The sequence below is a fragment of the Triturus cristatus genome, chromosome 5_1, assembly GCF_964204655.1.
Source record: "Triturus cristatus chromosome 5_1, aTriCri1.1, whole genome shotgun sequence".
Lineage (NCBI taxonomy): Eukaryota > Metazoa > Chordata > Amphibia > Caudata > Salamandridae > Triturus > Triturus cristatus.
In genome coordinates this window covers 316,887,210-316,913,425 of record NC_140587.1, presented here as the reverse complement: position 1 = coordinate 316,913,425, position 26,216 = coordinate 316,887,210, and the positions used below count along the sequence as shown (strand labels likewise).

Below are 26,216 nucleotides of genomic sequence, written 5' to 3'. Positions count from 1 at the left end.
CTTAAAGTCTCTATTATATGATACAAAATGTGTTCAGGGCCTGGAATTTAAATACCAGACGTGAACTGCAGCACTTATTATGCCTTCCAAAAGAGTGACAATGCAAAAATGGCTTCAGGCCTACCACTGTAGCAGTGCAAAATATGCACTGTGGCAGGTAAAAAAAACCTTCCAGATAGAGAGAAACCCACCATTTAAATATTATTAAGTAACCCCTATGTAGGCCGTGTAGCTCACATGGCAGGGTGCATGATTTTTCTAAAAGTAGCCCATGTGGAAATGTTAACAAGTCCTTACAGTGACAAGCACCCAAAAGCAATTTTCACTGTGGGTGACAAGCCTAAATGTTCTATATAGAAAATCAGAGTACAGATTAAAATACTAATGCGGTATCTAGGGAATGGGACCAGCTGAAAATATAATCAAACATTATTTTAAGTTACATAAAATCCAATTCAATGGTGAAGTCGGATTTTAATACTCATTAAGGAAAAGTACCTTTTAGAACTTACGTCCTCCATTGCCTCGCATTCCTGGAGACTAGTGTGCATTGGCTCTCTAGCTTCTCCCAGCCAGTTATTAGTCTTGAATAGTTGTGAAATGTTTCCCAGAAGCAAACAATAAGCTGCCCTGAATATGGAGAAATGACTCCTCTGAACCCCACCGAAAATGCAGGGTGTGGGTGTGGGCATACTTTTTGACACTATAGTGTAAAATCCTGCTTCAGCATCAAATCCTAATTGACAAGTCTGCTGGGTTCACATAGAACACTTAGCGGACACTTAAAACTGGACAAAAAAAGATGCCAACACAATTCTTGTGGATCCACTGTCTGGTTGCTTAAGGACTTCATCTATGCCCTACCAGTCTTTTGTCTATGGGTTTATTGTGGGCACAATACCTGCCTTAAATTGGATTTTAGAGTTAGATGTGGGAGGATACTAGGATTACTATGGCACAATCCCACAGACACCCCCAGCCCTCAGAGCCCAAGCATAGGGTGGCCGAAGACATTAGCCATCTTAAAAATGCCCAAAGTGGGTAGTGCTTTCCAGAGAACTTTTAGTCCATTGGTTAGGGTTTGCCCAGGAGTTATTCCCACCCAGAAGCACCCACCTAAGAACTGACAGCTCTAGCCCACATGGATTGCCGAGTTTAACTATGCGGACGACAACCAACTCATCCTCCGGATTGACAACTCCAACCATGCCCAGCATCTGGAGCAAAACATCCTCAGATTCCCAGTGAATTGGATGACAGCCAATTCACGTAAAATCAACCCTGACAAAACGGAAGTCCTTGTCATCCCCACAAAAGACAACCCCTGGAGCTTCTGGCCCCAGGAGCTGGGTGCCACCCCCACACCAGTACCCGCCGTAAAAAGCCTGGGCATAAAGATTGACGCTGAGCTCTCCATGGCCAACCAAGTCACCACAGTGGTCGGAACTTGTATAGGTCTCATGAGACAGCTATGGAAACTTGCCCCCCTTCTTTCAACTGCCTCTCTACAAATTATTGTGTCGGCCACAATTGTCTCTAGACTAGGCCTTATATATCGGCCTTCCCCAGAAACTCATTAATAAACTGCAGGTGGTACTGAACGACGCAGCCAGCTGATCTTTAGGCTGCCAGGAAGGACACACGCCACCCCTCTGCCGTGCAAACTGCACTGGCTTCCTATTAAGCAAAGAGCAAAAATTAAGGGTCTCTGCATTGCCCATAAAGCAATTTACGGCAAAGCCCCAGCCTACATTAAAGAACGCCTGAAGAACTATGTTCCGGGCCGCCTATTGAGGTCATCTGAGGCCTGCCGTCTGGCCCCTCCAGGGTGCAATACCGCATCTAAAGGGGGCAGAGCCTTCTCTGTCTTACTCCCACAACTATGGAACCAATGGCCCGATTACCTTCGCAAGGAACCTGCATTCCTCCCCTTCAGGAAACAGCTCAAAACGATCCTGTTCAGAGAGGGTGTGGATACTGTTTAACTTACATTCCCTGTGCTGCCATGCAGCTGCTTACGACCTTTAGCAACTCTCTCAAAAGCGCTTAGAGATCTGCCGGTGATTAGGCGCTATACTAAAATCAATTAACATAACAACACTTTCTGAACCTGCGGAAGATCAGAAGAGAACTGGATCTGCTGTTCGTGAAACAAGAGGAGCCCTGGAGGACTGGACCTGCTCCCTCTTGTATCCAAGACAAAGAAATGAACTCCAAGTGCCAGTTAACTGACCTGTGTAAGCTTCGGGACCAAAAGGAGCTGCAAGAGGCCTTTTCGTAGAAAGAACCCAGCTAACCAGTAACGGGTGGACCTAGACTGGTCGCTGCTGGCCTTTGCCTAACACCGAATGAGTCTCAAAGTAACTCCCCTGCGGAGCTTGGTGGGGGGGGGGGGGGGGGGGGGGGGGGGGGTGGGATTCTTTAGAGGTCTATTCCTGTGGTGTATTGGACTTAAAGGACTATGTCAGAACGTAAAATCTTTCACTAGTACAAACTAGGTTGGAGTATACGACCCACATTCCATTGCGGTGAGCCTCAATTTGGACCTAGGTCCCATTTTGGACCTATGGCACAGCAAACAAACTCCGGACAACCGCGCAGCACACAAGGACGCCATCCGCAACCATCACCACCTTATCAGGGCCGCCAAGAGAACCTCGTTCAAAGACCGCCTCGACAACAACACACACAATAGCAAGCAGCTCTTCAACATCGTGAAGGAACTCTCCAACCCCAGCTCCAACACCAACGACATCCCGCCGTCACAAGCCCTGTGCGACTCCCTTGCCACCTTCTTCCACCGCAAGATAGCAGACATCCACGACAGCTTCAACACCCAGACAGACCCAACAGACAGCAACACAACAGACCCTCCGCACACCATCGACCACGACCCCCTGCTAGCCTGGGCCAACGAGAGCATCGATGACACCATCAAGACCATGAGCACAATCCACTACGGCTCTCCGTCAGATCCCTTCCCGCACCACGTCTTCAACAAAGCAAGCAGCTCTATCGCACCCCACCTGCGCAACGTCATCAATCTCTCCCTCGAGACCGCGACCTTCCCAGAGAGCTGGAAACACGCCAAGATCAATGCCCTATTGAAAAAACCCAAGGCTGACTCAAGGGACCTCAAGAACTTCCGGCCCATCTCTCTGCTCCCCTTCCCGGCCAAGGTCATAGAGAAAATCGTCAACAGACAGCTAACCCGATACCTCGAAGAAAACAGAATCCTGTACCCTTCCCAGTCAGGGTTCCGCAGCAACCACAGCACCGACACCGCCCTCTCATCGCTGCCACCGACGACATCAGGACCCTGCTGGACAACGGCGAGACCGCAGCACTAATCCTCCTAGACCTCTCCGCCTCCTTCGACACCGTCTGCCACCGCACACTACGTGCACGCCTCCACGCCGCAGGGATCCGAGACAAGGCGCTGAAATGAACCACCTCCTTCCTTTCCGGCAGAACCCAGAGCGTCCACCTCCCCCCATTCCGGTCCGAAGCCTCCGAGATCATCTGCAGCGTACCCCAGGGATCCTCCCTCAGCCCGACACTGTTGAACATTTACATGGCCCCGCTCGCACACGTCGCCCGACCTCAACATAATCTCCTACGCCGACGACACTCACCTGATCCTCTCCCTCACCAAGGACCCCATCACCGCCAAAGCCAACCTACACGAAAGAATGTAGGCCGTCGCCGACTGGATGAAGACCAGCCGCCTGAAGCTGAACTCAGACAAGATGGAGATCCTCATCCTCGGCTCCAACCCTTCAGCCTGGGACAACTCCTGGTGGCTGACGGCACTGGAAGCAGCCCCAACACCCACGCACGCAACCTGGAAATAATCCTCGACTCAATGCACTCCATGACCAAGCAGGTCAATGCCGTCTCCTCCTCCTGCTTTAACACCCTCCGCATGCTAAGCAAGATCTACAGATGGATCCCGACAGATACAAGAAAGACAGTCACCCAGGCCCTCGTCAGCAGCAGACTCGACTACGGAAACGCCCTCTACGCGGGAGCTCCGACCAAGCTCATCAAACGACTACAACGCATCCGAAACGCCTCGGCACGACTGATCCTCGACGTACCACGCCACGGCCACATCACCCCCCACCTGAAGGACCTGCGCTGGCTCCCCATCAGCAAGAGGATATCCTTCAAGCTCCTCATTCACGCACACAAGGCACTCCACAAGACCGGCCCAGCCTACCTCAACAGACGGCTCTCCTTCTACATCCCCAATCGTCAACTACGCTCCACCGACCTCTTACTCGCCACCGTCCCACACATCAGAAGAACCCCCACTGGCGGGAGATCCTTCTCCCACCTTACCGTTAAGACATGGAACACCCTCCCACTGAGCCTTTGACAGACCCAAGACCTGCTGACCTTCAGGAGGATGCTCAAGACCTGGCTGTTCGATCAGTAGCACCCCCCCGCGCGTCTTGAGACCCTCACGGGTATGTAGTGCGCTTTACAAATGATTGATTAATTGATTGATTATCAGTGGTGCTTAGAACGTTAAAAATTCATCTCTTCAGTTGCCCTTATTGATTATCAGTGGTGCTTAGAACGTTAAAAATTCATCTCTTCAGTTGCCCTTATTGGATTTTTGCCATTTTTTTTTTATGTAGTCTATTTTTCTAAGTCGGTTTGGTATTTTTAATGTTTTGCGCTTTGACTTTATTACCGTTTTGGTACTGCATAAATACTTTACACATTGCCACAAGTTAAGCCTGTCTCGGTGCTATAGTTACCAGGGCGTAGAGCTTAGAGCTCATTGTTAATTTAGTGACTTTGAGGGTTTTCTCCGACAAGGTTTGCGGTTATTCCTTAAGGTGCGTTGTCACCTACCCCAAATAATAATACAATATGTTACATAGACAAATTGTTCAAGGAGTAAACTCTGTACGTACATCCTTGTGGAGAGAAAACAGGCAGTTGCAAAATCTGGGGTAATGGATCAAGTATTCAAGCCTGTGTCTCATAAAGGTCTGTTCTTGAATAAATTCCTTTACACAGTGTCAAAATGAAAAGTTAATCCAAAATAATGTGAATTCATTTCCCCCACAATCCTTCTGTTAGAGTTATGCTGTTTATTAAAAGCAATACGACATTAAATAACAAGCACTGGAAATGCAATTGGTCTCACATTTGTTTGAGTTAAAGCTATTGGCATTGTAAATGACAATGTGTTTTACCCATGTGTTATGGAGTGTATGTATGTGGTGTGCAGTGGAATTATGTGGGTTGGATTGGAATTGTTGGTAGTGGAATTGTTAGTTGTGGAATTGTGTGGCGTGGAATGGATTTATGTAGAGGAATTATGTGGCATGGTGTGCAGTTAAAATATGTGGACAGTAATTATGTGGTTTTAAGTATACTGGAATTATGTGGAATGGGATTGTGTGTTACGGAGTGTATATACATGGATTTTGTTTGTGTTGTGGAATGGTATTTAGTGGAGTTTAGTTATGTGGTGTGCTGTTGAAAATTGTGGCACGATGTGGAATTTTGTGGTGTGGATTGGATGTATGTAGTGTGTTGTGTAATTGTGTTGTCAAGTTGAGTTATGTGCTTTGGTGTCTTGTGCATTGGTAAATGTATAATGTTTTGTCTGTTAATATCAAGATTTTTTAGTTATAGATTTTTGCTTGGTGAGCAGTTGTGCAATACTTTACTAAAACTTTGTGCACCAATAACCAAAGTAAATGAACATAACATGCAGGACAGAGTTGGTGCAGGGCAATCTATATTTTTGACATCAATCAATCGAATACTCACTACCTCTTAGTATGAACCTTTTCATTACAATAGCTCATTTGCTGTTTCACCTGATGCCAACAGCATCCATTTGTGATGTGTGAAATGGCCCTTATTATTGTCATTACCTTCCCACATACTAATAGTAACCAATTAAATAGCTTAATGGTTCAGTTAGCTTGTTGTAAAAAGCAAATAATATATAAAAACACACATGAACAAATTAGCATTTCTGTGGGTAGGCTAGTTCTAAAACCTTAGTGTTGTTTGCAGCTAGGCAGTGGCGCTGATAAACAATGTAATTTGCCCAGGATCACACATTGTAGTCACATGGAGAACACTGGATTACACCACAGGTTTGCTGCTGCCATGTAATGGACAACAGAGCTATACAGCAGGGCTCATACTTTAATGTACATGTGATGTGACGAGTAAGCATAACAATTCTGGGCCAAAAATTCACAAACTGTTAATTGTTTAAAGTGTTTCACTTTTGCACAACACTGTTGGTGAGGTAATGGTGGTGCATTGGAAATTCAGTTGTAGTCTCATGTGAACTGGTATTTAAGTTTAAATAAAACATCAAAAAAAAGGAAAACGCACAGATAATTTGTTTTTGCTGGGAATTTGGGATGGGGCACACTGTGTGATTTGGATGTTAACTGTGGGGGCATGAGGCTCTGACTTATGATTGGTTGTGCCGTAGTTGATTTGAGAAAGTTAGCTGGTACGTCCTAGGGCGAATGGGCTTGCGAAGTGAACCCTTGGGCTGGCCCTCCATCATGCTACTAGTTTGGTAAGTGAATCGCCCAAGAGAAATGCATCCTCGCTTTTGTGATGGGCAGAAATCTAACAAATGGGTGGACATACTTGTATGAATCATGCGCTTATTACGCAATGGACCTTTAAACCAGTAGCTCAAGTAGAATCTAAACAAACGCACCCACACTAATGAAAGAGGAAAAAAGGAAAGCAACAGATGTCTACATGGCAGTCAGGTGCCACACTTTTCCAAACCAAGTGAAATTGACCAAATGTTCTACTGTCTGTTAGCTTCTGCCGTTTGACTCAGCTGCTCTGTATAACAGGAAGTGCGTGGCTACCAGATAAAAACATAGGCAAAAGACGAAGGATTAAGGAAACAGATGTCTGCCTTCACCAATATTATTAGATAGCAAATACACAGCCATTTGGAGCTTCAATGTAAAACAAGATAAACCATGGAGTGCGGAATCCGAGAAGCGGCCACTGCACTCATCAATACAAAGCGTGCAATAAATAAAAGGGGACTAAAAATTGCGCGTGGCGTCCGCGAAGCAGGCGCCGCGCTCAGCTTCAAACTAAAAAACAAATACGCGTGATGAAACAAAGCACGGCGTCCATGAAGCGGTCTCCGCACTCATCAAGATAAAGTGTGCAACAAATGCAAAGGGGCTGAAACATGAAGCGCGGCATCCATAAAGCGGGTGCCGTACCCAGTTTCAAAGTAAAACTAGCTGCACCATGCACATAACTACCAGGGATACGGGCGCTAGCATTATATCAGAGAGGCAGGCACTACCATTGTACGGGCGCGAGGGAGGCCCTTTCGGCTTGCGCCACCTTACACTGCACATGGTGGTGGTTGTGTGAACAGAGTACAAATGAAGTGGTGGCAAAGCTCAGGTGCATGCCAGGGAACGGCGGGCGGTGGCATTCAACTGCCTGAGGCTCCATGGATCTATTATGGGCATCACGGTACAAGTAGCGAAGTGTGGGACGTGACACACTGCAAATAACAAGCTGTGGGAGGTGTGGGAATGCATGGAGATTAAGTGAACTGCATGGAAAAAGCAGAAAAGACAAAGTAGGGCACTGAAGCAAAACATATAGCGCATGGTTAATCCATGTAGCAGTGGCAGTCACCCGGGCTGAACAAAACAGCCCAAAGGCAGGACAAATGTATGCTATTAACAAACAAAAACATAGGAATTTGTAAAGGCAGACGAAAGAACCAATGGTAAGCGATGGGCGTGTTCAAAGCCCATTGACTGAGTACCACATGTCTCGAAGACAGCGCATGAGCTGCCGAGGTGGGATCTACAAATAAGGGAATCACAATAATGGAACATAAGTCTCTAAAAAAGAGGGCGAGCGTACCCTTCCTTCAGAGGGATCTGAGAAAGGAGACATACAGAAGAACATCCTCCTTGAAAGCATTACCAAAATAAACGTACACCCCTTCCAGTAAGTTTTCACTCCCCATCCTTTCTCAACAAACAATATACATAGTACATTTTTAAGTTCCAATTAAAACCTGCTCAGGAAAAAACTGGGCAAAAATATCCAACTGTACACAAAAGTAAATACATGTCCCAAGATACACATTTCTTATTTCATCCCCATTTGTTTAAAAAAGCGCTATACAGTTCAATGTGAGGGACAGGAGTCCTTGCATGCCTGCAGAAAATGTGCACCCATCTACAACTTGAATTGGACCTGTAATGGTACATTGTATTAATTAGAGCAATGAGACCCTTCCAAATGTAAAAACAAAGTTCAGGGTACATTGAAAAGGAAAAGCGGTCCTTATTTGACAGACACCTTTTGTAGAGGAATACAATTATTCGGAAAGCACGGTTTGGCACTACGAAATAACACTGCATGCTCTGCAGACAGGCAAACTGCAATCTGGTTTTAGCAGATAGGCAGTACCAACGATCACACATTGTGAACAGTCTGTGAGACAAAGGACTAAGACGATCCACAAAATAGGAGAATTGGCACAACACCCTGCACAGAGGAAATAGTTTGGTGAATATCTCTAAATTATTGGTACCCACTAGCTGGAAAGCAGAATGTTGGGAGTGGTGCCTGTGATAGGCCTGTTTACAGTGAAGAGTAGAATGTTGGTACATTCATTGTTATCAAGAATCATAACTCAGGAAGAAAAAAGGTGTCAATTTGCTACCACAGGTTTACAGTTCGAGCAAATGTTAGACTTTTCAAGGATTCCCTAAGAATCTCTGCAATACTCGTGAAAACCTAGGCCAGAACTGGCTGCAAAGGGGACTATATAAAAGTTTAAAGGAGTAAAAACTAAGAAAGGCCCAGCAGGGCTTTTTAACAGTCAGTAAGGTCCTGGTTCTAAGAAAAGTACCATTAAACAAGATCAGGCACAATAAACGGCAGGGAAATTTGAGCAAGAACATGAAAGCAGTCGTCCCAAAACCTCCAAGGCTAAACAAGGCAGAAAGCCAGATGGAGAGAAAAAGCAAGAGCAAACCAACTCACCAAAGGAAGTAAAACAAATTCAATATATGCTCAACAAAAATACCCCTATATGCCCAGGCAACAGGGGTCAATAGGATTATCCAAACAGTCGTGTGGGACTCTTGAATGAGAAAACCTTGTCTATTCGTAGGAGGAATCCACAATCTGATTGACAACAAAATTGTATTTCAACCTAATTCCATAGAAGAAAAAAACCATTCTCAGAATACCAGCAGCTGACAAACTTCGTTTCTGCCACAATTATATTAAACTAATACATACGAAGTACTGTATAATAACATGTGATACATGTGAAAATTGTGCAGAAGACGCAGTGCTCACAGTGATCATATTTACAACATATAATAGATAAGACACTGTACAATACCCAGTGATTGTATACATTGGTACAAAAAGAGAAGGGTAGTTAAAGCGAATCAACTTTTCCTTTCTGCTATTGGTCAATGTCAACCAAATGGTAGAGTTTGCCCGCGTTTTGACTCCAAAATATTTGTAAGGTCTCCTCAGGACGTAGTGATCAGTAAAGTGATTAAGTAAAGGGTGTTTGGGAGCAAGAACCATAACATACAGTCAAGAAATGACACGAGGAAGGAGTCATCTTTTTGTCATCCCAGTGAAGCACAGGGTAAAACCGACTCTGTGATGATTTATTGTGCATGTTAATGAATGAGAATAATAACTAGAGATGCGTTATGCCTTCCTGTCACTTCAAGTTACATCATACTGCTCTGGTGTGCTAAAGGCACACTTCATGCACATTTCATCCACGGTCATCTGGTTCACACTGGTAAAAAAAAGTGACAGCGTGCACTATTTTCTGTGTCAAGTAAACATCGGCTCCAGGAGAATTAATATTTCACGCTGTCTGAGCAAATCAACCAACAGTAAAGAAACTGAATGAAATGCATGATCGCAAACGAACTAGGGAAACACTTTTCAATAAATCAAGGTTAATCGTCAGTAAAATCCTTCCTCTTGTTCTAAGACGGCAGCAAGAGGATTTGGAAACGGCGTGCAAAAGCAAGTTGAACAGTCAATCTTTAAAGCCACAACCAGTGCTATTAATAATACAGTGAAAGAGGAAACTCTTTGATGCTGTTCACGTCTTAAAGTATTTCCGATGGGTAATTATTTGATATGATCACTTGGAGTTAACAAGGGCAGTTCAAGTGCACTCCTTATTGCATCTCACAACCAGGACATGCATAGACCGTGGTGTCACACAGAAATGAAACCGAGTGCACAGGCATACACAGCCAGGCGTAGAAATAGACAAGAGTTTACAAGGCCATATACAGACACACACCCGCATGCATACAACCATACATACTCAAACACATGACCGCTGCCACGCAAACACACATAGCCAAAAATAAATGCAGATACACAAACACTTAACGACTGACACAATCATATACAGATCAAGTCAACAAGTATAGCTGTTTGACGTTAGTGCTTCTACACTGATTTACAATTGTATGTGTATCGTTGTGAGGCTTGATTTTCGGAGATTATAAACATTGGTCCATGGAAGGATGTGGGAGCGGGTTTAGGGATGAGTGAATGCATATACTAAATGAGTGAGTGAATACAGTATATGGTAAGAAGAATAGCACATTTTATGGATGAATAGGTGAATGAGTGCAAGGGTGCTTCAAATTATATCTGAGTGAGTGCCCAGATGGCCAGTGATATTGGTGGCAGTATGGAATTCTTCACTTACCATGCTTTTGCTCTCCTTCGTCGTTCACATACAGGTCACCCATTCACCCATGCAAAATTGCAAAAAAACAGCATTCTTTAACGCGACTATCTACATAACCCCAAACGCACACAAACTCACTGATATATTGCTAGACACTTTCACTAACAAAAAAACACACTAATCGACTCTACCAAAACGTGTTCCTCGTGTAAAGATCTCCGACACCCTTTAGTCTGGTATAGCAATTATAATACCCACTAAATAAATATACAACTAAATATTATATCCTTCTATACTTAATAAAAGGAACCTGCGGTCCTTGATCCCGTTAATTGTGCATTTGAATTAGTCGTGACACTCAATGAATCACAACTGCTACTCAGATCATCTGCCACTTAAATTACAGTGTAACTTAAACTTTTCAATGACATGACTTAGACTTGGACATAATTTGCTTACGTTAACATCATACCAGTTGAAATAATTGTCACTTGAAAGCTAGTTTGTAGTAAACTACTCCATTCCATATATTAGTACTTCTCTGGCGACTATACTGCTTTAGGAGAGATACGTTCTTCTGTCTTAAGAGTTAAGGTGTGCGAGACGATGTGAACACAAAGAAGTATACTTATAATTTATAGGGGCGGGGGCTTTCGAAGCCCTTCTCTCCTTTCTTCCTGTTTGTCTTGCAAAGCTGGACGGTCTGCATTGGAAAGCTGCAAGGATTTCAGCCTTCCTTTCCGAGTTAGATTGTTCTTCATGAATTAAGCGTCGACAGTGGGAAGCAGGGTTACAGAAACAACGCACATAAAATGAAACAGCCTGTCTCCTAATTCCACAGAGCACCAGTGCATTCAACTTAATGTGTGTAGTCCGTTATTGATGTTTCAACGGATGACATTTGTCCATAGTTTCTGTACTTCCGGGTCAAATAAGAGCTTGTGCAGCCATTCAGATGGCTGAACAGACGCTGGTAGTTAAGGAAGAGCTGGATGGACTAAGTGTATGGCGGTCTATGATTGGAGCACTGGGGTCAACACAGCCAATCCATGTGCGCTCCATAGAATTGGGACGTGGCTATTGGCTGTCAAGTTCGCATGTGCAGCTGTAGTGTATAAACACTGTCAAAGCTAAAGTAGACAGCCAAGCAGTGTCAGCTGTGGACACGATACAACATTTTCAGCTACGCCAAGCATCACGGGTTATAGCACCACATTCTGGTAATTCTTCCGCTTTACTGCAATGGGGAGAGGGTGTGGCGTAACGCCTAGAGCAGCCGACCTTGGAGCTGGAGAACCAGTTTCGAGTCTGGCGGGAGGCTCGAACAGCCAGGGACTCTGGGAAAATCACTTAATCTTCAAGTGCCTAAAAAACGAACGTGTCGGTCTGTAATGCAACTAACTGGTGCTCATGTAAAGCGCTCTGATATCTTCGGATCGAGCTCGTGTTGTATAAAACTGCAAGAAAAAAAAGAATGCCACCGAATGCTCACGCAAATAGTTAAAATATATTTTCCGTGCCTGGGCATTATTCCCCCCTCTGCAGGCTCACTGAGCCAGGTACGGCAGGGCTATTATGAATCTCACCTTGCAGTCTCTAAGATAAAGAATTGACCTTCTGTCCCCAGCGTTGATTGTGTGCAAGTCAGCCTTCTATAATAGAAGCTTTTGCTTGGTTGAATATATTTGTACCAAAAGTGTGATTCAAGCTAGCCTGGCTGATGAGTGGTGTTACTCCGAAACCAGTCCCAGGATGCTTGTTTCTGGTCCAGGGAAGACATGGCTTGGTAGTTCGGGTGGACTGTTCACATGAGGCACAGGGTCAAGACTGATTTGCATATAGCTGTGTCTGTACTGGGGTGGCAAAGGGAGCTAAAGAACAATGATGGCTCCAACCCAGATCTGTGACTGGGGGGTGAGTGTCAGAAAAGCTTCAGCGCTCCGTCCATCATCTCCTTGTGTTTGCTTTGTTCGCCCTAAGTTGGCAGGGTATGCCCAGACGTGGGTCCCTTGCTCACTTTGCCAATGGATAGATGCTTGTTTCCGGTCCAAGGAAGACATGGCTTGGTAGTTCGGGCTGAACTGTTCCTATGAGGCACAGGGTCAAGACTGATTTGCATATAGCTGTGTTTGAACTAGGGTGGTGAAGTGAGCTAAAGAACGATGATGGATTCAACAGCTAACTTTAATTTAAGATAACCTTCTGATGAGAAGTTGAGTTCGGATCATCCAGTTTCAATTTACAGTGAGAGGATCATCCCCCCACACACATCCACCCACATACAGTGCAGGCTCAATCAATCAAAACATTTATAGAGTGCGCCATGGGCGTCCGCAGAAATTTTTCCAGGGGGGGGGCGAACCTGGCAAATGAAGGGGCGTGGCTAATGTTAATCAATGGGGGCGGGGCTAAAATGGCAGACAATCAGGATCGGGTAATGTTCAGGCCAACCTGAGAAAAACAACCATTGGCATAGCCAATAGGTCTCGCCTTTGGGACCTTATGACTGACTCACTGACTGAAGAACTTATATAGCTCACTTTTGCCGAGGCGTCTTGGCGCTGGGTAAGTATGATGCCGGCAGTATAAGTATTTAGTTCTGCAGCAGGTCCCAAAGGCGAGACCAATTGGCTATGCCAATGCTTGGTGTTATATCTGGGCATGTTGAGAGGCTAGGGGACTGGGTCTCGATGTCTGGTTGGGAGCACAGCAATGACCTACTCAATTTGAATGCGTAGGTAATACAACCGGAGGGGTGAAATGAAAGGTTCGCTACCAGGAATAACAGGAAGGTAGAAAGTTAGGCTGGTTAGAAAGGTAAGGAGGGGTAGAGGCAGGCATGGTGGTGAGGGGAGAAACAGATGCATGCTAGGAGAGCGCTGTGAGGGAGTGAGGCGAAATGGGAAGAGGCACTGAAAGGTGGGTCGGGTAAAGACCGTAGTAAGGCAAACAAAAGGGTAGCGAGGGGTAAAGGGTAGACAAAGAAGTGAGGTGTAGAAGAAAAAGATTCAGGAGCAGCGACAGGTAAATCAAAGCTGGAGAGGGGAGAATAACGCAGTCGTAGAACGTGAGGGGGCCAGGTAGAGAGAGGGAGAGGTGTGTCATAGACATGTAGAGACAGCTGAGGAAGAGGGAATAATAAAGACTGAGGTAGACAGGTGAGGTAGAGGGGTGCGTTGATATAATGGAAGTGCAGAGATGTGCCACAGATGTTACTGAAGAGGAAAAGAAGTAGAGATATTGAGAAAGATGTAAGGCACTAAAAGAAGTAAGGGGGTGAACAGAGGTAGAACGAGTGGAAGGGGAGAGAACACGTAGAAGATGAATGGCAGGGTAAAATGAGCGATCAGGCAGTGAGTGTGAGGAGTGGGATACAGAGGCATATGTGGCAGTGAGCGTGATGTGCGGGGTACAGAGGGATATGTTGTGGCAGTGTGCATAAGGTGCGGGGTACAGAGGGATATGTTGTGGCAGTGCGCACAAGGTGCGGGGTACAGAGGGATATGTTGTGGCAGTTAGCGCAAGGTGTGGGGTACAGAGGGATATGTTGTGGCAGTTAGCGCGAGGTGTGGGGTACAGAGGGATATAAGGCAGTAAGCGCGAGCAGGGCCGGCTTAAGCGCTCGTGGCGCTCAGTGCGACAATGCTTTTTGGCACCCCCAATGACCACCTCCACTACAGGTTCTTCATAACCATCCTTTCACAGCGCCCCTCAAGCCTCCGTAACCATTCAGTCTCAGGTACATTTAATTCATTTTACAGCGCCGCTCCTATCCGTGTAAGGTGTCAGAACACTTTACATTACACAAATTACATAGAGACAAACAATCATAAGTGTGTAAACAGTGCATAGGAAATGTTACATAGGAGAGAGGACAAGAAGGTGTAGGAGTCACAGGTCATCCGTACAGGTAGGCAGGATAGTTTAAGAGGGCTTGGCCAGGAGAATCAGAAACCTAGAATTTAAAACCTAGCACCATGGATGGGGGGTTCCCTTTATTAATAAGAATTGATTTCTACCCAAATTAACCCATTTTGCCACATTAGGATAATGAAAAGCTGGGGGGAAATCATAACGATCTAGCCCATACCCTACAGTTTGCATGCATCTTTCATAACAGTTACTTGCTCACTGTTCCACATTAGGATTTTAACTCAAAGAGTTATCAACAATATGGTCTCTCTGACAAAAGTGTGACCCACTGACCTATTTACATTACATTATACGCACATTGTGAGCTGCACGTTCTTTGCAGCAAGCATAGTAACCCTCTGCGCTACCTTAGGATGAGTAGAAACTTCCATTACACAAAACTTCGATCTCTCCCTCTCTAAGAAGTGCATTAATCACTGCAGTCATTTAGACATTTTTATTGGTGGCTGAAAATTTCTAGGAGTCCAGGAAAGAAGCAGGTGCTTTTAAAATCATATTAGCGCCCCTACACAAAGTCAGCACCCGGGGCGGTGGCACCGGTCGCACCGCCCTAGAGCTGGCCCTGAGCGCGGGGAGTGGGGTACAGGGGGATATGGGGGAGTGGGGTGCAGGGGGATAGGAGGCAGTGAAACACAGGGTCAGCATGTCCTGTCAGACATGATAGGGTGCATACTGGCAGATAGATATGTTATTGACACGAGTCTGTGTACGTTTTGGTGGGATCTGAAATCTGGGCTATGGCGCAACCTCAATTTTTGACTTGGGAGAATAATGCATCGACCCCCCCCCCCCCAGAACTTCATTCAGAAGACCTCTTGCTCTCAAGCTACACTGTGTTAAAAGCAGTGCTTAATTTGAGCCGGTGCTTTCCGGTGCTGAAGCACCGGAACTTATTTCACAGGGCCGGGGCTATGATTTCTGAACCTGCAGGTGGTCGTCTCAATATTAATTATTCCATTCCAAAATATAAAGTATAACATACCTTGCCATGGTGACTGGCTGGTATGTGTTCACAGGCAGGTATACACCGGTTCAGGCAGGCATGATTGTGTATCACCACGTTAGTGATGATGTCATCACACCTGTCACGAATTCAAGAAGTCATCGTCAAAAAATGGCTTGCGTTCGATTCCCCGAGTCTGTTGCACCCTGCCATTGCCTGAGCCTCCCATTGGCTAATTGTAGGTGGGGGCCAGCTCATGACGGATTTCAGGCAAGGAAGCTCCGAGAGCTCATTTGGAACTTGGGAGTGAGGTCGCGAGGAAGAATAAACTAAAGTAAGTGTGCATTTTCAAATTGCTTCGTGACCAGAGTGGTATAGATGGCAGCCCTACATTGCTGCTATCCGCAATGTGCTCAATACGGCTGTGGCCGAGCACAACTTTTGTGCGCCATGGAGTCACCTGTTTGTGCGCTGCCCCCCAGCATGCTAATTGTTCAGCGCGTGAGTCCAGCAGGCGCCACAGCCATACACACCGGCATTGGCAGCATTACGGTCGGGGACAATGCTTGTGCTGTAGCAGTCAGGGTCACAGCAAGCTCAGCATTGGATGCCGATGCCGTTGTCACCCCTGGACCTACTAATTGCAGGAGGCACTAGCAGTGACCTAACCTGCTGTGCTGGATCAGCCGCCTGTTCCGCAATGCACTGATTAATATGTGCAAAAAAGCATTTTATTTTGGTGTGCATTTCTTTTTTTTGCACTCGTGTCTGGTCGGTTTAGGTAAAGAATTAAAATACATGTCACCTTGCCCTTCTTTAGGAATGACAAAATAGCAGGGACATGTACAGGCTAGAGACAGGGCTGAGAGCACTAGTAAAGATGAGAGAGAGCAAGAGCAAAGAGGGGAAAGAAACAAGGAGAAGAGAGGGATAAAACACAGCAGAGTAGAAGAAAAGGAGGAGAGCAAATCAGATACAGAGAGAAAGAGAAGGCAGGCATGGTGCGCAGCAGACAGTGATAGAAGGGAGAAGATAGATTGAAAGGATGTAGAGGACAGGACATGACAGAGAGAAAAAAAGAGCAGAGAAAGGATAAAACGGAGATACAGCTAATCACTGCTAGAAGAGTGAAAGTAAAGAGCCAAGATCGAGGGGAGAGAAAGCAGAATATGGATAAAAAGGAAGATGAAAACGGGCCTGGGTAGAATGCATAAGGAATAGAGGGCAAATCAGAAATACAGGGAAGTAGGTAACACACCAGGTGTGACAAAGACGATAGAAAATGATTAGAGAGGTGAGAGGATAGACTCTTAGAGAAAAGACCTATGGGACAAACATCAGAGCATGGTTAGAAGATAGACTGAGGCAGTGCTAGTGTTGAAGGTGGGGCACACCAGAGATAGAAGTGGGCTATGGCCTCCTTGGAAACATTTTCGGCACCGGCACTTCTGCTTTTGCAAATTAAGCACTGGTCAAAAGGAGGTCTTTGTGTCCAGACCTAACCACTCGTGCTTGTGGCGCGCAGCTCAAACTGGCCATTGTCATTCTGTTTGTGATAATCAGCCACAGACAGCATGACAATGGGCGGGAGGGGCTGCGAGGAGGAGTGCGAGGCGCCCGATCAGGGAGTTGAGGCCTCTGGCAGGGAACAGCTCTGCTCCCTGCAGGGCCCGTAATTACGGACAAAAGGCGTCCGTAAAAGCATGGATGGCCGCAAGGGGGGCAAGGAGGAGCACTCCAGGGGGGGGGCAAGCGCCCCTCCTTGCCCCCCCCTGCGGACGCCCATGGAGTGCGCTACTCACCCGTGAGGGTCCCAAGGCGCTGAAGGGAGGGGGGGGTGCTGCTACTGCTCGAATAGCCAGGTCTTAAGGTGTTTCCTGAAGGCGAGATGGTCCTGGGTCATTCGTAGGTGTGCGGGGAGGGAGTTCCATGTCTTGGCTGTCAGGTAGGAGAACGTTCTTCCTCCGGTGGTGGTTCTGCGAATCCGTGGGATGTTGGCGAGGCTGGCGGAGCAGAGTTGGCGGATGGGGGTGTAGAATGAGATGCGGCTGTTGAGGTATTCGTGGGTGAGGAGCCTGAGCGTGATCCTCTTGCAGACGGGGAGCCAGTGCAGGTTTCTCAGGTGGGCGGATATGTGGCTGTGGCGAGGGATGTCGAGGATGAGTCGTGCGGAGGTGTTCTGTATGCGTTGTAGTAGTTTGTGAAGTGTGGCAGTGGTTCCTGCGTATAGGGCGTTTCCGTAGTCCAGTCGGCTGGTGACGAGGGCCTGGGTGACGGTCCTTCTGGTTTCGGTGGGGATCCACTTGAAGATCTTTTGGAGCATGCTGAGAGACAGCACCGTAGCAATCATGTGGTGCAAGCACAGAAAATGGCCAATTTCATTACTGTTGGAGAATACAGCAATTATCAGCGCTCAATGGGCCCTGGTGCACTGAACCTGCTGCACCAATGACAGCTACACCCCTGCTGAGGGAGCTTTAGTAATTATGCTATTTGATGTCTACAATTTCATGGAATACCAAATACTATTCAACACCAGCAATGACATGGATCCCTTTCTCTTTTCTTGCATAGCGTCATATGCACAGCACACAGAATATGAAAAATAAACAGAAGTTCAACTTATGGTAGCTCGAGTGTCCCAGTTAGAAGTGAGATGCACACCAGTCTTAATTTATTCATACATTTTGGCAGTGCGGACTAGTTATATAGGGTGGAAACTGGGTTGAGCGTGGCCCGTGACCTGGCTAAATATATCATAAATAAATATATGTTTAAACATAGGAGTGTTCAAAGTCAGGCTCGATGGTTTAGAATATTTACCAGGAGCCCCGAGAGACTGGATTTAAGCTTCGTGATTGAAGTGTTATAAACACGGAGAGACCAAGAGTGGCCATTTTCTGTGCTTGCACCAGTGCCCTTGACATGATTGCTACGGTGCTGTCTCTCAGCCTGCACTGTATGTGGGTGGCTGTGTGTGGGGGGGGATGATCCTCTCACTGTAAATTGAAACTGGATGATCCAAACTCAACTTCTCATGAGAAGGTTATCTTAAATTGAAGTTATCTGTTTAATACTAGCTCACCCACTTGACGTAATGTATCATTGTTGACAGAATGAATGATCTGACTAAATATTTTTGGGAAGTAGAAAGAAATGCAGGCATTCTGTGAGTTGGAGGCTAAGCCCATGAGGGAACACCATGGACCTGATTTATTGGACTCCGATCAACAGATCCTACTTTCTCCACAGACAATAGACCAGACTGCCAGCTGACTTTCACAAGACGGTCAATGCCTTTACATGTGTTTAAGCCTTTTTCAACATTTTGTGTTATACAAAGAGATTATTTTTGAAAATGTTTGCATTACACGGTTGGAACTTTTCTGGCACTCAGAGTGTGACACACAAAAGATTCAGATGTCACACATAAGTACACAGAGAATATGGAAATGTCACACATAAACACACAGAAAACTTGGCAGCTATGCATTTTCATATAGGAGCATGGGAGATTTTGAAATGAAAATTGGGGGAATGTATTTTTCCCATTGACTTCTTTTAAAGCAGAGGCAATTTTAAGTGAGAGACAGCTAAAATGAAGACATTTTTAGCTTATAAACTCATGAGTCTCACTGCTTGAGTTGGGTCTGCATGTATGGCATGGCAATAAATTTGCACTGACCATAAATAAGCGCTCTTGGCCCAAGCACGTCATGCAGGTGCCGCTACCAAGTATGGTTGGGAGGAGGCAGGGATTTAATAGGGATGCAAAAAGTGGGGGTCTACAAAAGGGTAACATCTATGTAATTAAGGATGTGGCTTAAACACAAACTACATTTATGTGGTTCCCATGGTGTGCCAACCTACCAGTATTTTTGGTTCATTTCTGAGTTTTGTGTTATCGCATCCAGATATATATCACAACAACTGACATATACTTAAACCAGTCGGGACCATTGGCTTTGTCAATGGATGTTAGATGTTTAAACTAAATGGGGAACAACCTTTACAACGCAACTTTTACAACGCACTACCATTACAACGCATTTTTTACAACGCATAATCCATTACAACGCATGATATTACAACGCAGGACACTACAACGCATTTTTAAAAACTACCTTTACAACGCATTCCATTACAACGCATACTACCATTACAACGCATACCATTACAACGCATAATATTACACTATACTATCTACTATACACTGATGCACCCCCTGGAGTTAGAATAGTAATTTTTACCCCTATACTATCCAACACTTACACTACTGATGCACCCCCTGGAGTTAGAATAGTAATTTTTACCCCTATACTATCCAACACTTACCCTACTGATGCACCCCCTGGAGTTAGAATAGTAATTTTTACCCCTATACTATCCAACACTTACCCTACTGATGCACCCCCTGGAGTTAGAATAGTAATTTTTACCCCTATACTATCCAACACTTACCCTACTGATGCACCCCCTGGAGTTAGAATAGTAATTTTTACCCCTATACTATCCAACACATACCCTACTGATGCACCCCCTGGAGTTAGAATAGTAATTTTTACCCCTATACTATCCAACACTTACACTACTGATGCACCCCCTGGAGTTAGAATAGTAATTTTTACCCCTATACTATCCAACACTTACCCTACTGATGCACCCCCTGGAGTTAGAATAGTAATTTTTACCCCTATACTATCCAACACTTACCCTACTGATGCACCCCCTGGAGTTAGAATAGTAATTTTTACCCCTATACTATCCAACACTTACCCTACTGATGCACCCCCTGGAGTTAGAATAGTAATTTTTACCCCTATACTATCCAACACATACCCTACTGATGCACCCCCTGGAGTTAGAATAGTAATTTTTACCCCTATACTATCCAACACTTACCCTACTGATGCACCCCCTGGAGTTAGAATAGTAATTTTTACCCCTATACTATCCAACACTTTCCCTACTGTTGCACCCCCTGGAGTTAGAATAGTAATTTTTACCCCTACACTATCCAACACTTACCCTACTGTTGCACCCCCTGGAGTTAGAATAGTAATTTTTACCCCAACACTATCCAACACTTACCCTACTGTTGCACCCCCTGGAGTTAGAATAGTAATTTTTACCCCTACACTATCCAACACTTACCCTACTGTTGCACCCCCTGGAGTTAGAATAGTAATTTTTACCCCTATACTATCTAATACTTACCTTAAATGTAATTTAATATTATGCGTTGTAATGGTATGCGTTGTAAAGGTAGTATGCATTGTAATGGTAGTGCGTTGTAAAGGTATTTTTTAAAAATGCGTTGTAGTGTCATGCGTTGTAATGTCATGCGTTGTAATGGATTATGCGTTGTAAAAAATGCGTTGTAAGTGCATGCGTTGTAATAGTGTGCGTTGTAACGTCATACATCCAACTAAATGAATAACAATGTGATTTTGTTGTAAATAATTAATATTAAAAATGTTTCAATTGTGAGACTGGGTATTAAACATTACTGAGGTCTGTGGTAGCGGTTTTCAGTGTCTAATCACTCACAATATGTTCACTCTGTTACATGTATGCCCTATTTCTCTCCATATCTCCTCCCTCTGCATATCTTAAATCTCATCTCTTTCCTCTTCAGCATCCTCTTTTCATTCTGTCCTGAATACACACGTCTGCGCATCTCCTTCCCTTCTCCACCCCCAAACATACAACAGACCCACCACTCATGTGTACGCACTGCATTTTATTTTACTTTCGCCATGCCAATATTCTGACAACTGTGTACCTCCTTCATAAAAATTTGCCTAGAATCACAACTACAACAGTAAAACGGGACCATTGCTCTGTGCACTCTGCAGAGAGGCCAATGGTTTGAGAATCAGGTTTTTTCAACAACTTTTTTGACCTACTGATAGGCAATAAGAGGAACCCGCAGTGTCTTGTTGCTAGTTATAAACACCTGGCAGCGACTCAGATCAAAGTGTAATGTGGTGCCCCCAAAAAAACTGTAACAGAACATCCTGGGAAAAACAAACACTCTTTGGTAATGCAAGATTCAGTAAAAAAAAAAAAAAATAAGGAAATAAATCCCCGACATGGATTACCTTAGCTTTTTTATATTAATTGTTCAGAAGTCGATCCATGAATATAGGGCCTGAAAGAGACCTTTTTCAATGTCCGTTTTTCATTACTAAAATTTCACTTTTTCATTACTACTGGGTCTCAGACCCGGAAGGACCTGGCCCACTATAAGCCCTGGGAGGAGGGGTGGTTGGGAGGCGGTGGGCAGCAGTAGTGACGGAGTTTAAATAATGATTATTTAACTGGGGCTCAGGCCAGTTGGATGACTGGCATATGGGTTACAGAAGAGGTCCGGGGAGGATACTGTTGCATGATAAGGCATGAGGGGCATGTTCAGAATTTATTAACATGAATATTTCATTTCTATGCCACCGGTTCGATTCGCATTGTGCAGCTGCCACCTGCCCTCTATATTTCAGTTGAAACCCAGTAGCAGTTCACACACTGCAATGCATTCATGCACCTGAAGTGTGAGATAGTTTTAATTAAATTCACAATAGTATTAAAACAACACGATTAACATGTAGTTCAACACAATACATGATGTTGGAGAAACTGCGCTTATCTTAACATTGGTCAATGTAGGCCTCATTTTGAAACTGGTGTTGCTTGCAGCCATCTCTCTGGCATGTAATCGCCTTTCTGTCTCTTTCTCACCTTGCACACAGACAGTTCATGCACACCCTATTTTGTAAACAATGTTTGAGAGGTTATGCCACTTTCCCAGGTACTGATTGAAGGTTTTTTTTTTATTGTGTAGCGGTTTTCCAAGGTCTTACCTATTGGGGCCACAGTGTGATCCTTCATTATGAGAACTTAGCATTTTATATTAAGTAATAACATTTGTACTAACTATTAAGGCGTGTGTAGGGCACGAGGAATGGGAACTGTATGTTGTGAATCTGTGGGAAAATGTTGAAAATATGAACTCAGGAACTATATTGTTATTTCTTGTATGTGATTGGTTCCAATCATGCAAATCTTGCACAGTTGTATTGATTGTATAACTTCCATTGTAAATACATTATAAAAGAAGTCCCTTCTTGGGAGTGTTGGGCTTTTTATTCCTTGACTTTTAGGAGGCAGCACCACGTCAGTCTAGCCTCTGGTTTATAACTTTAAAAAAAAATCTTTTTATTAAAGTTAGGTAGTCATATAGCAGATGTTAATGGCCGTTCGGTGCACGCTGCGCTTTATAAATGTTTTAAATTAGAAATTAGTCATTATATATGTCAATCAAAAGACAATTTCGAATTACTTCCCTACAATCAGAACACAGCATTCATGACCCATTGGATTTCCTCAACATTTTCGTTCATGGTACCTCCTTGCCAGCAGAATAAATCAATCAGGGGTTTTAGAGCGCACTACTCACTCATGAGGGTCTGAAGTCACGGGAGGTGCGACCAGCTCTGTTGGTCATCCGAAGAGTCAGGTCTTGACGTCCTTTCTGAATTGGTGCAGTGTCGGGCTTCGTCAGAGGCAGTGGGGGAAGTTTGTTGCAGGTCTTGGCCACGAGGTAGGAGAAGGATCTGCCACCTGCTCTGGCCCTGTGGATGCGGGGAACCGTGGATAGGGTGAGGTCGGCAGAGCGGAGGTTTCTCTTGGGGGCATGGAAGGAGATTCGTTTGTTGAGGTATTGGGGTCCGGTGTTGGGGAGGGCTTTGTAGGCATGTGTGGGCTGTTTGAAGGTTATTCTTCTTTCGATGGGGAGCCAGTGGACAGAGGTGTTGGGTGATGCGGTCATGTCGTGGGAGGTCGAGGATAGGTCTGGGTGCGGTGTTCTGGACGGTCTAGAGTTTGTGGAGGAGTATTTGTTGATTTCGGCGTGGAAAGCGTTTCCGTAGTCCAGTCTGCTGGTGATGAGTGCATGGGTGATGGTCTTCCTGGCGTGGGGGAGGGGGTCCATTTGAATCTGTTCCCTCGTGTGGAGGGCGAAGTACAAATATTGCCCCTATGAGCGTTCCATTTGCCCCATAGCCGGTCCCACTTCCAGGAAGGCACGGATCGGGCATTGTGAGCCCTTGAGTGGCTGCTGCGTCGAAGCACCAGAGGGCACCCGAAAGGCCGCGATCACCACCAAATGGACTGGGCGCCTGTGGTAGGGCCCCGGCTGGCAGCGGCGCTGAGAGTACGAGTACTGTGGGCGCATTGACACAGAGAAGCGACATAAGACCCATCAGGGATGGAGGAGCTGGCTCCGGGGCTGCTGGAGGAGACTGGTGGCGTCGGCCGCGTTGCAACTAGCGGCACAGCAGAAGACGGAGGTACACAAAACAGGTCCGGTCCCAGACCATTGGTAGTGACTATGGGGGCATGGTGACGCCTCATACATAGTCGGCAGTAGCCTGCGAGGTCTGGGGGACCTGGTGACTAACAGCAGGCGGGAAGAGCGAGGGACGACCCTGGGTGCGGCCTTTTGCAGCGTAAGCCGAGCGGAGCAGATCCTGACAGAGGAGGCGCCGGGCTCTCGGGCCTCCGGGCTGGGGACGTGTGAAGCGGTGAGTGGAGCTGCTGCCATGGAACAACGGCAGGGGCCTGCTGCTGCTGGATGTGGCCCCTGCGGAGGGCATTATGGTGCACTGCCCTGCTGCGCCATAAGTGGTGAGAGGAGCGCAACAGACCGGAAGGACTGAGTGACGCCCCGGCGCCCCTGAAATTGTGGGGACACTGGCCAAGACTGTTGCCTGCAGAGGGGAGATGTGGAGGAAAGTAGAGCGCAGCCCATGAGAATGGGCAGGTGTGATGAGCGGATGGTGAGAGTCGGTGGGCCCTGCTGAGCGGCTCAGGCTGCGGAGCAGAGCTCTGCAAGGAAGGTGCTGGACCTTCAGGCCTCCTGGTTGGGGGACGAGCAGAGCGGAGTGTGGCACTGCAGACACGGAGCGACGGCAGGGGCCAGCTGATGCTGTATGCGGCCCCTGCCGAGGGCATGATCATGTACTGGCCTGCTGCGACATGGATGGTGAGAGGCGAGAAACAGGCTGGGAGGGCTGTGTGATGACCCGGCACCCCCTGAGACAGTAGAGGAGAACCACCTATCAGGGCTGAAGAGGGGAGACGGTAAGGGAAGCAGAGCATGGCCCATGCGAACGGGTAGGCATGGTAGGATGACGGCGGGAGCCGGTGGGCTCTGGGAGCTGTGCGTAGGCCCTTGACGCGGCTGAATTCGAGTGCTCGCCCAGCCGATGGGGAGGAATTGTGATGCGAGACAGAGGCGCTGGTTCAAGGGCCTCGTCGCAGGCAGACCTCAGATGACCGTTTGGACGCAATCCTGAACGCTATTGAATGTTCTTGTTCATTGATGGAAGCCAAGCTGGACAAAGTGGCTTTGGACCTTAACCTGCTTCACGCCGACCATCGGAAAGTGAAAGAAAGGGTCACCGCTGTGGAGCAAGAGATAGCGGAACTGAAGCCGGCCACAGAATTTCAGGAAAAGCAACAGAATGCTCATAAGGCCAGGATCTGATATCTTGAGGAGCAAATGGAGGATGCGGAAGGCCGCTCCTGGAGGAACAATGTTCGACTGATTGGACTTCCGGAAGCGGTGGAAGGCCAAGATGCGGTCACCTTCATGGAACGCTGGTTCAAGGAAATACTATCAAGCACAGATTTTCTCTGCTCTTTACTATCGAAAGGGCGCATCGGGTACCGTGCAGGAAGCCAGCCCCGGGTGACAGAGCGCGACCGCTCATCTTTAAAATGCTGCACTTTAAAGACTGCAATGTGATCTTACAATTCTGAGGAAACTGGACGAGGTCAAATTCGAGAACGCTAAGGTGTTGTTCCCCCTCCTCCCCCCGACTACAAAATGAAAGTCCAGTGCCAGCGTGGGTCCTTCTTGCCTGATAAGCAGCAGCTCCGGCAGCTGAATATTTCTTACTCACTGCTGTTTCCGTGTTGTTTTTGAAGGAAAGTCAACGTTCTTCGATACGCCCCAGGATGTCTGGGATTGGCCCAAAAAGTTGGGTCAATACTCTGGTCCACAGCCTACAGGTACCAAAGCTGCGTGGGTTGATGGGGCAGGTGGAGGAGGCCCCCGACGACGGCTACTTCGGAGGCGATTTCTTGGCTCATCGGCGGCACTGGGTCCGGACCAGATTCACAGAGAGCGACAGGCATTGATACGCATCGTGGAACAGATGGCAGATGCGGCGGAGCTAGAGGATAAAGCAGACACTTCCCTTCATTCCTCAGGGGCCGGAGGGTCCTCGTTGGCAGACTCATCATCAGACAAGATCTTGCTGAGAATGCCAGATGTCACGCCTCAGACGGCGGATTAATCATATGAAAGAGACTGGGCCTGATACTCTATACAAGTAATATCGCTTGAACTGCTGTAGCTGAGATCTTTGCATGTGGTTGTTACAAGGGATATGTTTTGGGATATGGGGTGGTGCATGGGGTGCGTCTCAGTGCTCCTGGGGCTGCCTCTTTGTTGCAACTTTTTTGGGTGATGTTTAACTTGATGTTACTGGGGGGATTCACAACGGTACACCGTACATGGTT

At 46.3% G+C, this 26,216-nt stretch overlaps 1 protein-coding gene across 2 annotated transcripts in view; it reads right to left on the bottom strand.

The window, feature by feature from the left end:
* Positions 1 to 11,606, bottom strand: part of TAF2 (TATA-box binding protein associated factor 2) — a 948,796-nt gene extending 937,190 nt beyond the window's left edge. For both annotated transcript variants that reach the window (XM_085605048.1, XM_085605049.1), the window contains exon 1: positions 11,386 to 11,606. In XM_085605048.1, coding sequence (XP_085461174.1) covers positions 11,386 to 11,462 — 77 coding nt within the window. In that variant the 5' untranslated portion in view covers positions 11,463 to 11,606. The remainder of the gene's footprint in view (positions 1 to 11,385) is intronic.
* Positions 11,607 to 26,216: the final 14,610 nt, after the last annotated feature.